Below are 16,396 nucleotides of genomic sequence, written 5' to 3' on the forward strand. Positions count from 1 at the left end.
TTCCTAACACAAGCCTTACCCAGCTGTCTTGTAGCACACAGAAAGGCTCATGTCAGAAAATCCAACCGGCAGTCTGAGCGATCTGAGGGCATTTTGAAATGCTCTGAATCAGAAAGAGGAGAGTTGGCAGGTCATCCAAAGAAACCACTGGGCACACAGCAGTTCCAATATGCTTATTGGAAAATAATGTCTTTCTGAAAGTTTGCTAAACATTTGCTCATCCTTAGCCCTCAAAGGCCATACCTCAGCTGTCATAACTCAGGCCAAGCCATCTCTTCTTGATTAATACTACATTGCACATAAAAGATGCCCGGTTTGATGTAAACACAGCCAAGCGGGGGATGGCAATGTTGCACCTTGCCTGGGACTCCTGGAAGAGTCTCCCTAACAGAATAACTTATATAAATAGTTTACAAAACAAGTGGGATCAGTTTATCAGAAAGGTTCATACAAAGAAAGGACCTTCAAGTCCAACGGAGCAAAACGCTCACCGGTAATGATCACACATGCACACAAGCATATACAGATACACCATGTATCCGCCACATACTGATTAATGAAGTAAAAGACTAACTGTAAAATGGGTAAAGAAAAAGCTGGAGATTCACTGAATTAGTGTGTTGTGTATGCATTAGAAATTAATCAATATATTTGTCAATAACTATAAAAAATTAGCCTCACCTTAGGGCAGGCATTTTGTCTGCAAAAAGCCTTAATGACAACATCTCTTTCTCTGCCACACTCGATTACATTGATCATTATTTTAATACAACCTGAAGGATTGGGGTAGATCATAGGGCAAGAGTTTGAGGATTTTACTCCTCCTTTTGCCACTGATGGATTGTGTTAACAACCAAGGCAAGTCAGATTTCTGCTACGTTTCACAGTTTCCCTTTTGTAAGTGGGATAATATTTCTTACAAGTTTTTGTAAAGCAGTTTGAGATCTTGGGGAGAAAGCAGCTATTTAAATGCTCTATGTTATTATTTTAGGCCCTGATTCAGGAAAACATATAAATCCTGCTGTTTTAATGGGTCAAAAGTACCTACTTTATGCTAAGCTCATATTGATGTGGTCTTTCTGAAAAAGCTGCCCTAAAACTTCTAATTATCCTTATTAAAAATATAGCCTGTTGAAGCTTATTTAAAAGATAGAGTTAATTTCTAAAAGCGGGGGGGGGGGGAAGGTAGCGAATTAATGGCAGCTCAGCATATTGAAGCGTTACCTTCCGTGTTTTATTCAGATGAAAGAGGCATGCAGGAGTACCCAGGACTTTTTGATTAGACATTAGGTCCCCTTCAAAGATAGTTGGGCCGTACGGAGCCAGGAGCAGCTCCGTGTGTCATTGGAAAAAAAAAATCAAACTCTTTTTCTCAGAGCCAGGCTTCTTCCCCCTGGCTCCCCCCTCCCATATTTGTATATACTTCGAGAGGAGAGTCAGGCTTAGTTTGTTCATAAACTGCAGTTCCTGGGCGGACCCCACACACAGCTGGGCTTTAGCGACTGGATCCGCCTTCCCGGCAAGCCTAGCCGGGAGCCTCGCAAACTCGGGGCTCCGGGCTTGACAGCCGAAACGCAGGAGACTGGCTGCACCGAGAGAAGATGAATTGGTCAACGCCGTGAAGTCGGGCTTCTGGTCGCTGGCGGGATCCAGAAAATGGGTAACTGGAGGAGACCGGGGCTGCTTTCCTTACTGCTGCTCTCCTTCTGTGAGTAGAAAAATGTTTCTGGTTAGACAATGTTAAGCAACGTACTCCGAGAGGTCGTTTATTTTTCCTTCCTCCAGCAAAATAGCGGATCTTTGATTTCTCCCCTGACAGCAATTAGCCGGAGGATTGGAAATAGCTGAGAAAGTAGTAGAATAGACTGCTACGACTGCCATCAGCTGTGTCTTTCTCTTACGGTGAAGGGCGAGCGATTGCCTTGGTGGAAAGCGCTGCGTGCTCGCTTGGAGCAGATCGCAGATGTCAGTGTTTACAGTGCAAAAATATATATAGGTCAGCATTACTCGTTGGAAGTTTTTATTTTATTGAGGGAGATTAAAAGCAACTGAAGTGCACCGCTGAATGACCTGGCTTCGACAGCGTCCAGACGTGGTGAAGTTTGCAGCTTAGAACGTTTATCAGCCCCGGTTTATGCGCAGAATTAATCGAACTATTAAAGAAGGAAAGAAGTGGGGAGAGGGGGGAGGAGAAGTGTCTTTGCAACAACATCTGGTTATTCGGCAAACGTTTCCAGCACTTACGTAAAGATTTCTTTGTAATAAGTGCCCTGTTTAGGTTTTGATAGCACTTCTTCAATACTGTAGATAAAACCCTCCAGCAGCACTTGAAAATGTGCCCATCCGTGGTTTAACTTCTCTTGTTTATATCTTGATGATTGTTTCATAACAGGGAATAGATTTGTATATAAGTGAGTGTTATATACGCATCTCCTAAGTATGTGTGTGTGTCTTTCTGTATATACAGTGCCTATGTATGTGTATACACACATACATCCCTATATAGGATATATTTATATATTCGCACAGACAATGGCACTTTTTACCATGAACTCTTTTACAAACACAGACCCGTTCCCCTCACTATAGAAATTCCGATGCAACTAAAATTGCTTTTTGCTCAAAGCAATGAAGTAGGAGGATTATAATTCCAGTATTTTTGCATCCAAATGAAATAACTGGGGGCAGGGATCTGTATCTACATTCACTTTACATGGGTCCCCCTATCTACAGGAACAGGGAATGAAAGAATATGATCGGTCGGTAATTTGTGTGTAGGCAAATATAAGCCTTGGTGCAACTGTTGAAGCAGAGAGACCCAGATGGGGCGATTTAGGACATAAGGTCTGGTTGGTTTTAAAAAGTTGTGGAGATATATAGTATTCATTATTGTAGACAATACCCTAAAATGTGGTTTGAAATGTAGGACGCTATACCGATAACATCCTGCTAAATGAATTGCATTTGGAGCAGAACTGAAGGAATTACTACAAGGTATTATTTAAAGGACAGTCTTGGGTTGTTTTTGGTAAGAAATAAGACCACTAATTATCCTTCAGAAATACCTAATTTTGGAGTTATTTAACTTATGGTTTCCTTTTTCTGAAAGGCAAGGTTTTAATCTGAAAGAAGCCAAACCAAAACATATCATGATTACTAAGTTCATCTGAAAGGTTACGTGAGTGATATGATGACAAAATTTGCCTCTGTATGGGGAAAAAAAAATAAACCAAGGCTTGCTCTCTCTGATTCAGCTCAACGATGATATATGTTTTCTGGGGCTACATCCACTTCCCTTGCATATCGTGTTAAGATCGACCATACAGCCCTTCTGAGACAGTAAAAGTAGCCTGGGAGCCCACTTTGCATTGACATTAAGAGAGAAGGGAACAGCAAGTGCCCCAAAATGACAGAAAATACACATTTGGTTATTCTTCAAGCAACAAATCCTACCGCTGATCTAGCCTCTGTTTAAAGAGTGACAGCAGCAAAGTCGCTTCTCTTCCCACAGAGATTTAAGACCTGCCATAGAGAACATGGCCCAAATTGCATCTCAGGTAGCCCAGAATAACTCCCTCGAGGCCAGCTGCACACCTTTAGGGGCTCTGCTGCTCTCCCTAAGAGTTTACACCGGGGCAGCAGAGACCCCAATTTGCACTTCACACTGCATTTCTCTATGCCTTTAATCACCAACATGGTTGAGTGGTCATCAGACAGCACATCTGGCCGCTTTTGTCCATACACACTGGGAAAAAGGACTGTAGTCTGATAGACAGCTGAAATTTTAGCTACTAGATTTCCCTAATTCTCTCTGGCCAGCCCTAGCAAGGCTTCAAAATATCTACCCTTAAACTTCTGCTCAGTGGCAGTGGCTGCTGGAGGGCAGCATTTTTGCATGGCTGTCTCAGGAGAAGGTGCAGACAGGAGCTGTAGCTTCACCACTGCTAATGCAAACCCACACGCAGGGGAGCAGAGAATCCTTCCAGGGCAGAGAGCTGGCGCAGTTCTGGATTTACCTAGCCCAGGACACAAAAAAAATACAAGGATTGTTCAGGATTGGAAAAACCTGTCTTACAGTGGGGGTTGCTGAAAGCTTTCAGTGTCTTTAGTTTGGCCAGGAGAGAGCTGGGAGGTGAGCTGGTCATCATCGATAACCAGGTCCTGGAGAGATGCTTTCTGGCAGAGGGCTTCCTCTTGTATGGGACAGAGGAAAAACAAGATTTACATGCTGGAGGCTGAAACCAGGAGCTATTGTGTTAGAGCACAACATAGTGAAGTTGTTCCAGCAAGTAATTACTCAGGCTCAGGATGTGGTGGATTTTTGTTGCTCAAAAGCTTTCAATGACTGCAAGACTATCCGCTCGGTAGACTATAACCTAGAAGTTACGGACGTGATCTAGGGATTACTGTATTGTGCACATGGAAACACTCTGGCCTTAAAGTTAATAATTAGGAGTTTTCCTGCCCTGGTTTGCATCAGAATCAGGAAAGTCTCCCCCGTGCTCCGTCTGTCGGGGATAGGGCTCAGGTCAGGCCACGCAAGCATGAGACTGAGCAAAATCTCGTCTCACGGAGAGGAAAGCACCACAACTCTCTGAGCTGTTGAGACAATCTCAAGAACGTGAGCTAAGTGTCACTGGTGTGACGACAGCTCTCAGGGCATGAAGAGCCCCAGGAGCCCAGCAGAGTGCCTTTGGGCATCCAGCCTCCAAAAGAGGACGTGAAACTCAGAATCTGCCAGGGCACGTAGTGCTTACCAAGGGACAGCTGTACCCCATGTGATCTGCTGAAGCTCCAAAGAAAAAGAGGGTTTGTGAAAGGAGGGAAGGTTGCAGGTCTGCTGCCCTGAGTCCAGAGCTCCCAGCTCCAGGAGTTTGGGTCTGCTTCCCCATAAATCAGCCTCCCATTAAAATCCTGGCCTGCTAAAATATCCTGACATTTTTTGCTGTGAGTCTCCTGGGTTCCCTTTGCCACACTCCCTCAAGGCACTTCAATGGCTCCGCAGAGAGTGCATTCGAGGGGGGGATCTCTGGGTAGATGGTGGCTCTCTGAAGCCACATGCTCTTTCCTGCTTGCACAAACCAGCCCCTCTTCCCCCAATGAGCCTCTTCAGCTAAACATACAGAGCATATATAATTCATAAATCATGACAGGGAGCTCCGGGGCTGTCAGAAAAACATCTCTGGCTTTTGATCTGCTCAAGAAATCTCTGACCTATCCCAGGCTCCTCACGCAGCTCGTTCAAGAAGTCAGCCTCTTATTTCTAAGGTCACCAGAGCTAAAACCAGGGGTTGTGCTGACACCGAAACACCAGCCTGCTCCTTGGAGCTATCGGGATTGCACCCCAAAGCCAGTGCACACACAAATCAGGAACACGGGGTGAAACCTGAGATGGTGAGAGGATAAAGGAAGAGTCACCCTCCGTTTCACAGGCAAATACATCCATTAGCAGAAAGGGGCTTTGCAGGTCCAAGGCTGAGCCGGAGCACCAGAGCAGACATCTTCTCCCAGGCTACGCAGCACACGGAGGTGGGTGCTGCCCACCCCGGGACACATGGCTGCAGGATTGGTTGTGACAGTCCTTCTCACGTAGCACCATATTTTGCTTCGGTGTTGTTTTAAGACAGCCAAAACACCAAGGAAGAAATTATCACTCTCAAAAGAAACCAAGAGGCTGCAAGGGCCCTGCGTTGTCTGGGTGTAGGTAGCTGAGCTGGGAGCAGGAGCAGCATCCCACCGCCTGAAGGAGAAACTTATGCACCCTACCATGAAGCTAAATAAGAACAAAGTTACAACAAATTCTCCAGTTAGGAAATAGAAGGGGAAAGCACAAGAAAAACCTAGGCCATGCAAAACCAGAGCCCTCTGCCGTGTTGCAAGTGGCATGAGACTCAGCAAGGCAAGCAACGGATTATTTTGAATTCACCTTTACACTTCTCCAAACCAGTTTCAGCCCTTGGCGTGAGTTAGACTAACTGAAGGCTGAGAAAGCTGGCAGCGTACAGCTATGTCAGAGTTACGAAAGCGGGATTTCCTCTCCCCTTGCACCTCCAGCTTTGCTCAGACTTGACGCAGGCTGGTCATCATTAAAGCTGCTCAAATCTGTATTTTAGTGGGGGGCTTTGTGGAGGAAAGTCCTTTTTGAAATATAATTCCATGGAACTTGAAATTAAAACACACCGTTCTCAAAAAAAAAAAAAAAAAAAGCTGATTTTTACTGGTGTTTTACTGGTGTTATCACTATTTAATGATGGTCACAAAGACATTTTTGTGTATTAGTAGTAAAAAAGTTCAGCCAGCTGCAGTCATGATACTTGTTACTCCCATTAGAGATGGAGTCCTGAACAGATGTATCCCACATATTCACTGGATATGCAGAAAACAAACATTGGCGTTAAAAACAGGTGACTGGGGGCTTTTATTCTGAGAAAGTATTCAACTCTACTGCCTGTCCTCCACAGCTTTATATTGTTCCATGTTTTGCTCTGTTGAGTTTATTTCCTCAGGACATTATTTTCCTCTCCCCTTAGTGATAACTCTTTGCCATGACATTTGCTTTCAGCTGGGCTCCACAGTGTTGCAACTTGCCGTAAACTAATGAACTCTCCCATAGCTTGTCATGTTTTCAAGGAAGCGCAACATCTGATCTTTTTATTTAAGAAAAAAAAAAAACAAAACAGTCCCACCAAGGAGACAAAATCAGCAGCTCCCACATGCTTTGCTCTTTTCACATCCAGCGTTCAGCGCTGTGTGCCAAGCGAAAGCCTCGCGCTGAAAGGGGCCTCCGTGTAGAGGGGAGATAACACCACTGATGGCTGCCTGCCTTATCAAACCTGTGGATTACAGCTACGTTATCTCCAGGCTGGACCCCAACTGTGGGATAACATTTCCTTAGGGACCCTCAGGGGAAAATGAAGGGGTGGCTGAAAGCTGCCTTGGCCCTGCTCACATGCACATCGCTGAATTCAGAGATGGCCATTGTGATCCTGCCTCTGGAAAGGATCTGTAAGATCTATCGGAGTCGTGTTTCTTCTTCTTCAGTTGGTTCATCTTTTTGTTACAGCCCATGTAGGGCTGAAACTCTCCTGCCAGCTGCTGGTAGCTGTCAAGCTTTTAGGAGAAGTGGGAGCGCCTGCTTATCGTGCGATCCCCTCTGCAGCCCATGCTCCCACCGATTACGCCACTCCAGGACTTACCCTTTCATGGAGCTCTTCCACTGCAGTGTTTTGCTTCCCATTGATAAGCCAGGAACACGCCTGACAGATGACAGCTGATTTATACTACAGCAAATGCATCTCGGCGTTGGGGCAATTAACATGTCCAGCTGTACACCACAGCCTGCCAGTCTGCCCTGGACAGAGGACTATCGCCCACATGGATCCCAGCAGCTCTGAGGATATGCCTCCGCCCAGGGGTTATCCTTGACTAGACAGGATTATTTACAGCTGGACTTGATTAAAATAATAATTTTTTTTTAAAAAAAAAAAGATGTTTTCAACATTTCCGCTGTGCAGTTTGCAGCTATCAGCAGCAGCAAGCTGTAACGGGGAGCTGATAGGCGGCCCCAGTGGTGGCAGCTGCCGGGTCTCACTTTGCAGAGTCCCGCGCTCCAGTTCAACCCACGCCTTGGCCATCACTCTGGAAGTGGTTGAAGCATCTTCGTACTGGACGTGCTCTTCCTGGGCCTGTGGCAAGACCTCTCACCTTGCCATGCTGGGGATGGAGGTGTTCCCTTTAGCTCCATGTCATTTACTCTCCACCAGGTCCAAAACTCCAGCTGTTCTGGGTAAGCAGAGGTCCAAAAAAAGCCATCCCCAGCAGCTTCCACCCTGGCTCAGAGTCAGTGCTGATGAAGCCTGAAGGTGTCTGAAGGAAACGCCTGCCCGCCTTCACTCAGCCTGCAAAGAGCTGACGTCCTCCCCTTGCAGCGTATGATGGCAAGTCCTCTGACCATGCCTGGGAGCTGGAGAGTCTGTGCCTCCAGGATCATCACACCCTAATACATGCCCTGCATGCAAAGCAGTGCTGATGAGCTTGTGCCAGCAAGCACAGCAGTCAGCAAACAGGGCTGGCTTATTGCCCTGCTCCAGGGTCCAGGCGGGGCTCAGCCCTGAAGCAGTCACCTGAAGTGACACCAACTGATGTGATCCGATCATTGATAAGGCAACTCCTTGCCCCAATATCTGAGCACCTCCTGATCTTTTCAGTTCCCCCAACACCCCTATGAAGATGTTCCCTCTGGGAATAACACACTTTTCTCATATCTTTGCTTCTGGGAGGCCCAGAGACATCTGCTGAAGTTCCTGGCCTGCTGGTTGTTATACCACTAAGAGAGGCCTTTTCCTTAGATCAACAATGCAAAACCCTGAGATATTGATAGGGATCCTTTCTCACTGCAGCCATCCCAAACCAGACAGCTTGACTGTGTCCTGCATTGCCTTGGCACACCATGCACCCCATCAGAAAGTTGATACTGCTAATGTGAATTCATACCATGCCTGGCGCTGGAAATCCAGAGAAAAAAATCTTCTCTTTTCCTGCAAAATCAGGAACTCAGACCCCTTCCCAGGAACGCTTCTTGGGAGTGCCATGACTACAAGTCCTTCTGGGGTCTTTACAACTATTACGGGTATAGATATGTCTTTAAAAACATCCATTGCTGTTTTCAGGTGGATCGTTTAATAAAATGCCACCCATTTATGGTGGGCACTTGAATGAATGAATGCCTGTGTCCCTTGACAAGTGTTTGACAGAGCAGGTCACCAGCCAGCACAGTTGGGACACGATGAGGAACATCTGTCTGATGTTGATTGATAAAACTTCCTGCCTGGGAGACTCTGAACACCAGCATCCAGCTTGGAAGAAACTGAATCAGCTGCTGTCTTGCTGCATAAAGCATTTTTTCCATGCTAGATCTATCCCAAAATTAGCCCCAACCAGTCCACGATAGCAAACAAGACCCTTCTTCTTACAATAGGAAGTGACACACAGAGCCATAAGCAAGGAGCAGTTTAATGAATCATCCTTCCTCAAATAGGCCCAGGGTACAAGCGTCCACAGAAATAAGACCAATGGATCCCCTGGGAGCTCAGTTCCTGCCATGTCTTTAATATGTCAAAAGGCACTCGGTGGTGGTAGAAGATGGCCACAGACGTTCCCACCAAAGGCACAAGATATTTTCTTGGGGGTGAGATCTCCCCAGCACACGTTTACTCTCATTTTGTATATTTGTGATCACCTGTTTGTAAAAGATCGGCACAAGCGGCACAAGCTTTTCTTTCACCCTTGCCGGGGCTATTACATCTCCAACAGGCTGCTGCTGGGGAGGCGGCTCTTGGGCAGAAGTACTGCTCAGCAACGTTCAGACCACGGCATGTTTCAGGAGGTATCCTGGGGCAGGACACTGAGTTGAAAAGGCAACGCGCTACTGCCAAACGATGAGATCTCAAAGCGGGAGATGGCGAATGGAGAGCGTTCCCCTCTTTGTCTGTTCCTCCGTGCTGGAGGAGCAGCGTCGCCCCCTGCACCTTGTCCCCTCCAGCTGCTGATGTTCCTCGGAGCTGTGTGGCAGATCTACCGAGAGGCTGGGACTTGCAGGAACCCTCTCCTTCTCCTGCAGGAGGGGTCGCTGGAGAGGCATCACACAGACGCACAAGCTGCCATTACTTTCATGTGTGGAGAAAAAGCACTTCAGGCCCTGTCAACAGGACTCTTGGTCCCATTCCTGCAAAAATTCCTTTCCAAAAACCTACTTCCCTCTGCCCTCCTGCCATAACTCTCTTCTGCTTTAGAAAAATGCAAAATATTCAAGTTGAATTCAGCCCTATTGGGCAGTGCTTTTTAGTAGGTTACAACACAAGCTCCTTAAAAGATATTTTTTTAAGAGATCAAGAAAGAAAGAGAAGAATACACCATCTATTTACGCACTAAATGTGGGACACTTTAGGAAAAGCGAGAAAGTTTTTAGCGCCTGTAATCCAGGCTAGCCTCAAGTTCAAGTTCCCTCTGACAGCGCAAATTACTTAATTACTGTTAGAACCAGTCTACATGAGGGCAAAACTTGACTCTACGTAATAATTTTAACAGACATAAAGAACAGGCAGTGCTGGAACAACTTGATGACAGCACATTGATGGAGAATTAACAGAGCATCTCTGCCCCAGCAGCTCATCGCACAGTCCCTTGCAAGCCTTGCTTCTCCTCGGGAATCAAAATCATACAAACGCAAAAAAATACAAACTAGTCAATCACTAAAAGTCTGCCCAAGATATGAAGAGCAGCTCCAGTCTAATGTCTTTTTGTGGGCTCATCAAAGTCCTTCTAGCAGATGGTAAATCAAACGTGTGCCAGGAATTTCAAACACTCCTCAGGAAGTTCATCTAAATCATCAGTAAACCATTTGCACTTAAAACAGAGCGAACCCTGTTGCCCAAATGTGACCCAGATAATGTTTCTGACATGTTTACCTATTTCAACAATATCTTGAAATTTCACTTCCATCTATTCACGGAGATCCAGGATTCCTGCAGAGCCTGAAAAATATACATAAAACTGGATTCCACGGTATAATATGATGATAATAGTAAAAAAAAAAAACTGATGTGCAGTAGTTTTACTTAGATTGACAGAGCAACGTCTGCAACTGATGTGCAGCTCACTTGCTTTTGCTGTTATGTTGATTGCTGCTGCTTTTTCTATGTAGAGAGAGGGGCTCGTCTCTGCTGGGTCTTCCTGAAAATGAGATGCAGAAGCTGCAGTTAAATATACCAGATATGGGATACACTGTTGATGGCTCTGGAGAAACAAGACCAACAAAAATGATGGCAACAGCATTATGGAGTCAGTTGACTCTTACCTTCTGCCATTCAGCTCCCAGACCTGCGAGTGCTGTTAAATCCTCAGCAATTTCTGCAACGACTTGTGACAAGATGAGCTCAAACCACCCGTGCATGGCCAGGCTGTGACTCCTCCTAAGCACAGTGGGAGGTGGGAAGAAGGGACTCATTTTTAAGACCAGGATTTAGTTAAAACTGGATCACTGCAAGGCACTCTTCAGAGGGCTGAAATGTCAGAGCCCTCTGGAACACAATGTGCAAATCCCCGTTCATCAGAAGGCACTTTCCACGGGGGACATGCTAGCTTAGCCCTCTGCAAACCCCACCAGCAGCCTACACACACCACGCTATGCCATACACTAACGCATTGTGTTACCCTGCAGAGCCCCAGGTAAGCAGAGGCACCGGCAGAGCTGCTAAAATTGCTTACGAACATTGTCCTCAGCAGTTTTCCCCCTCCTCAGACCTTGAATAAATTGCTGTACTTTCCATCCACCGGAAGAAATGGCATGGGTCGTCCAGGCTGGTGGGATTTGCTGTGGCAGCGGGGCCGTGATGTGGTGCTGGTGGAGTTTACCACACAGGACTGGGTGTATATATGGTTTTTCCTTGGGCTGACACCCAGCTGTGGGGAGTTTTTCCCTCCCAGACCCCAAACTTGTTGTTCAAGCTGCACTGCCGGCTCAGCTTCCTTTCTCAGGGCTTTTCCAATGCCAAGCGTGGGTGGGAAGGACAGCAAAAGATACGAAAGAGAAAGGAATAGGGGCAATAGGTACAATGAAAGGTACTTGTTGCCAGCCGAGATCTTGTGTTGCATCTTCAGACGCAGGATGGCTGTGAGCCTTCATTTGCGTCGTAGCTCCTCGCGTTTGACTTTCGTAGCCCAGTACTTACCCGTCAGCTGCCAAATGCCTAATGGGATGAGTACAGCTATTACCGGGCAAACTCACAACTGCGTTTGTCTGCCAGGGCAGTTTTTGCCTGGCGTGGTAATGGCTTTGGAGGTACCGGCCGTAATTACACAGCAACACACAACAGCCAGCACACACTCAGCACTTAGGGAATGAAAAAACCCTGTGTTAAGCTGCTGTCCTGTGAGACTTAAGGGACTCCTGGGCTAACCTTCAACCCTCCCTCTGGTGCCTTTTCAGTGAAGGATGCAGGGCATCCCTGCTCATCTCCCAAGGGGATAAGTGAGCCTCCTGAACAGCAGACAAACCCCTAACTTGTGGATTCCCACCTGCTTTTAGGACAACTTGGTTCATCTAGTGAGTCGGCACAAGGCTACATGCAGTAGTAACACCCACGTGGAGCTGCAAACTTGCCCACCACCATCGCCTTCAGGGCTGTCCTGACCTGCCCCTTCACAACCCATCATCTGCCCCGGGGATCCACAGCTTGGTGCCACCTTTATGTTCAAATTGCAGCCTGGCAAGTGGCAAATGCTGTTATGTGATCCATCAGCCCAGCCAGGCCTAATTCAGCAATTCAACTTCACTTACACTTACCTACTTGCCTAGGTGAAGCAAGTGCTTGGGCACCTTAGGGGCTTAGTGAAAAATCATGCAAATAACATGCAACCAGGCATCCCCCAGCTGCCAACTTTGCTGATGTTTCAGTGAAGGTTAAGTGCATCGGTGACATGGATTCAGAAATACACACAACATTTTCAGACATTGCTGAATGTTTCAAAGACACTGAGGAAAACAAACAAAATGCTCCAGGGCCACTAGGGCTGTGTTTTATCCATTCCATGTTCCTTCATCCTCAGCTCAACATCTCAGGGTGCAAATTAGTGTTAATGTGAAGGACGTTGTCTGTAACACCAGAAGAGTGCTCCTGAAAGAGCTCGAGTTCAGAGGCTAATGAGGGTATAGCTTTTGCCTAGTACTTACAGTCCTTCCAAAGCTGAGCAAGGGCAGAACATCCTCCTCATCATGTTGGGTCGGGTCCTGCTGGGCTTTGCGATCTCAGCACTGCAGGGCTGGCTTGCTTTGTTTTTTCAAACTTGAATGCCAAACTTTCTTTGGAGAGTAATTTTCACATTTGAAGGAATGCTCCAGCTAAAAGAGAAACAGCATGCCAGCGTAACGTATTTCAAGGAGCAGCAGAAATCCACGAAGAGACTTTAAAATAATTAAGTAAAATAAACTTCATCTTAATCATTTCATGCGGAGAGTAAACAGAGAGGATTTGCTTATAACGCCCTGTCGTGTACAACATGCAGTTTTTCCATAACTCTTTTCTAATGGGTTGCATGAGAGCCTGGATGCAAAGTAGCTGTTTGGAGACAGGGAAGATCCTCCAGGAATTGCTTTGCGTGTGGAAATGAATTTCAGTTTAGCCACTTCAGAACATTTTTTTTGTTTACTTTCCACTGACATGAAGTCAGCCGTGCTTGCATCGCACACGGAATTGGTTAGCCAGTTACATAATGCTTAATAAATCCGAGAGAAATAATATAAAACACATCACCCAGTCTGGGAAGAGTAACAGTATCTCAGCCGGTGTCAATAACCCGCCCGGACCAGGCATCGGTGAAGCATCTGAACCGATGCTGGAGAGGGATGTAGGGTTGTGCTGCTGCATGAGAGATGTGATTAGCAAAAAATGCTTATGGCATGTTTAGAAGCCTTGAAGATAGACAGATTGCCTGGACAGACTGTCTGTAGGGGTAAGGGTATCCCGAAAAGCAGAGCTCACGCTCCCACAGGGAGGGCAGCTCACCCTGTCCCACAGGGCAAGGCAGGCACGTGCTCACGCGCTCAGCTCCAGCCGTATCTGCTGCTCGCGCAGGGTTTTACTTCACCCTATTAATTTTCCTCTGAGTACTTCGTAAAATCATAACAGCCCTGTAAACAGAAAGAGCAAGATTTGGTGATTAAATTATTTACTGCAGATTATTTCCGCAGTGGCGGTGTGGAGGAGAGAGGACGTTTCACTGAGATGTCAGCACTGGTGGTCCCCGGGGAGCGAGAAGGAAAGGGAGCCGAGCCAGGACGGGGCTGCCAGGCTAAACACAAGAGGGTGGTGCTGCCTTGCACCCAGAAAGGTGGGGTGTGCATGAAGAGTGCAGGTACCTCCAGCTCTGCAGTGCCAGCACCCCGGCTCTCCCAGGAAAGCTGTCCAGCCCATGGGTGCATCACCCCAAGCACCCTCCACTGCTTTGCACAGACAAGCTATTCTCCTCCTTTCCCACGTTTCCCTGCCTGCTCTGCTTTGCTTCTAGTCCCAGGGGAGACCTGCTGCTGCCTGCACCCATGCTATGGTTAAATACCAACAGAGGAAAAGCTGGGGACGAAGGGGTTAATTACTACAGGCTCAGCACAAGCCAAGTCTGTAAGTGACTCCCTATTGCTATTTCGAAAAGAGGCTGCCTGGAAAGGGAAAGGAAAAAAAAAAGAGAGGTTTACTTTACAACCATCATTATTTCATCTGCAGAGTTTATACAACGGAAAATAAAAGCCAGGGTATGCGAAGTCAAATAATTTCTGTTTCATTAATGGTATGGAAATCGTTTTGTTTTTATAGGGGAAAAACAAATGTGAACTTGATGCGTGTGTGTGCGCGCGTGCAACTCCCTTCATTGCAAAGGGCAGAGCAGTGAAATCCAGAAATAAAAAATGACTCAGAGGCCGTAGGATCTATGAGTCAGTTGAGCTGTTGTTGTTTTTAAACACAAGCGAGAGCACGATATGGCAGATAATTGCCCGTGCAGCCCTCCCGTCGCAGGCGTCCCCGCCAGCCGCGGCAGCACACCCGCTCCCTGCCAGCCCACGCTGGTGGTGGGCACCGGCCGGGCCCTGCACCAGCCCCCACACCGCCGGGACAAACACGGGCCCAGAATGGAGGGTGGGTTTGGGAGCAGCTTTGGGGGACAGAAAGTGAAATCTGGGGCAGGAAATTTGAGGTGTCCCGGAGGGGAAGCATCTTGCTGCAGGCAGAGGAAAGGGGTCCATGGTGTCGCCTGATGTCAGTGCCTTGGGCATGAGCAAGATGGGCTGTCATGGTGGATGGAGGAGATGACCAGCTCCAAGGACAGAGAGAGGAGCGTGGGGTCATGCGTGTTACCCCTGCCCTCACCCGCAGGCACAGGCATCAACTGACCAAAATCAAAGAGAAACTGCTCCAGCCAAATCCTCCCCGCAGAGTGCTGGGCATCACCTCGCTGGCCCCCGGCGCTCCAGCTCGCCCGGATGGTGCTGGCTTTGTCAGGGCATGACCATGGGGTACCTCTGCATGAGATGGCCCAACACAAAGCAGAGTCATTGTGCCAACATGTAGACAACTTGCAAAAAGTACCTGAGAAATACCGGAGGTTACCAAAGCAGGACAGACCATATTCTGCAGAGCTCGTCTCTCCCCGGGGTGAAGTTAGATCATGATGTAATTTAAGCATCTGAAAGAGATTGGAGAAGTCTGCTGGTACGATCCATACCCAATTTACTTTGTAATGGGACTAAGCAGTACTTGCTAAACACTTAATTTAAAGGGATATTTTCACAAAGGAAGAATAAGTGGTGGAATAAGTCAGTTAGCAGCCTGTTTGAAGAAGGTCCAAGCAAACCAGAAATGTATACTGCACGTCTTTCTGGCACCAGGAAGCACTGATGTCTAACGCAATCAAAATCAGTCCTTTTTTATTCACCAGGAAACATTATTGGCTCATTCCTTGTTCCATACTGTACTCTGCCAAGTACAGTATTTATTATGTAGGACGATGTGGGACCACATACCTGAGGGCAGAGCCTGGTCCTCTGAACCGAATGCAGCGTGAGCGCTGCTGGGTTTCCTGCGGGAGTCGGGGGCTTGTGCCTCATGGGGCAAAAAATGGGATGATAAGATTTTTTGAGCTCCATTTGGTCTGCCCTACCTCTTCTACGAAGATGAAGATACAGTGTTTGTAAAACACATGGATGGAGAAGACTGGCCCGATACTAAAAATCTCTTTGGTTCAGCAGCTGAAAGTAGCACCAGATCCCACCACTGGAGAACAGAACTGAGCTCCATCTGAAATGACAGTACAGCACCTTGAAGTCTAGTTCTGGGGAGATCCTGCAACACCGCGGGATGCCGCAGCAAGACCGGGCACTTTCTGACAGATTGGATCTAGCTCAAGCTGGAGCTGACTGCGGGAAGTCTGGGATCTCTGTTACACAGGTCACACTGGACAATTGCAAGGGGGACTTCTGACCCTGCACAGGATCTCCTGGAAATCGAGGACATAGGAATTACCCCGATGTAGCCCATCCATGGCACTGGTGGTTGCTTTGTGGAGGAGGCAGCTCAGGATTAACCTGCAATGGAGAACACTGAGGTCCTAGTGTTCTCGCATGGGTCAGCGAGAGAGCGGAGCCCATCAGCCCAGCTGTTGTTTTAATCTTAAAAACAAGTAGTGTATATAATAGGGAAGGAATTTGTTTGTTCTCATAATAATTTTATGAGAGGCTCTGTTATTGCGTAGTCATGTCATTAGCCATGGATGAAAGCCCAAGGCAAAGCCTAATCCTAAACTCAGCAGCAGACGAAGGACTTGCTGCTGAGCCCGGGCTCACCCAGGT

At 47.2% G+C, this 16,396-nt stretch overlaps 1 protein-coding gene across 3 annotated transcripts in view; it reads left to right on the forward strand.

Annotated features, from left to right (window-relative positions):
- The first annotated feature begins 1,531 nt into the window (after positions 1–1,531).
- LOC137667399 (TGF-beta receptor type-2-like) overlaps positions 1,532–16,396 on the forward strand; it is a 35,804-nt gene continuing 20,939 nt past the window's right edge. For 2 of the 3 annotated variants that reach the window (XM_068408131.1, XM_068408134.1), the window contains exons 1-2: positions 1,642–1,708; positions 13,748–13,887. In XM_068408131.1, coding sequence (XP_068264232.1) covers positions 13,782–13,887 — 106 coding nt within the window. In that variant the 5' untranslated portion in view covers positions 1,642–1,708; positions 13,748–13,781. Of the gene's footprint in view, positions 1,709–13,747; positions 13,888–16,396 lie in introns of all 3 variants that reach the window. The other variant, XM_068408133.1, reaches the window with a different exon arrangement.

The sequence above is a fragment of the Nyctibius grandis genome, chromosome 9, assembly GCF_013368605.1.
Source record: "Nyctibius grandis isolate bNycGra1 chromosome 9, bNycGra1.pri, whole genome shotgun sequence".
Classification (NCBI taxonomy): Eukaryota; Metazoa; Chordata; class Aves; order Nyctibiiformes; family Nyctibiidae; genus Nyctibius; species Nyctibius grandis.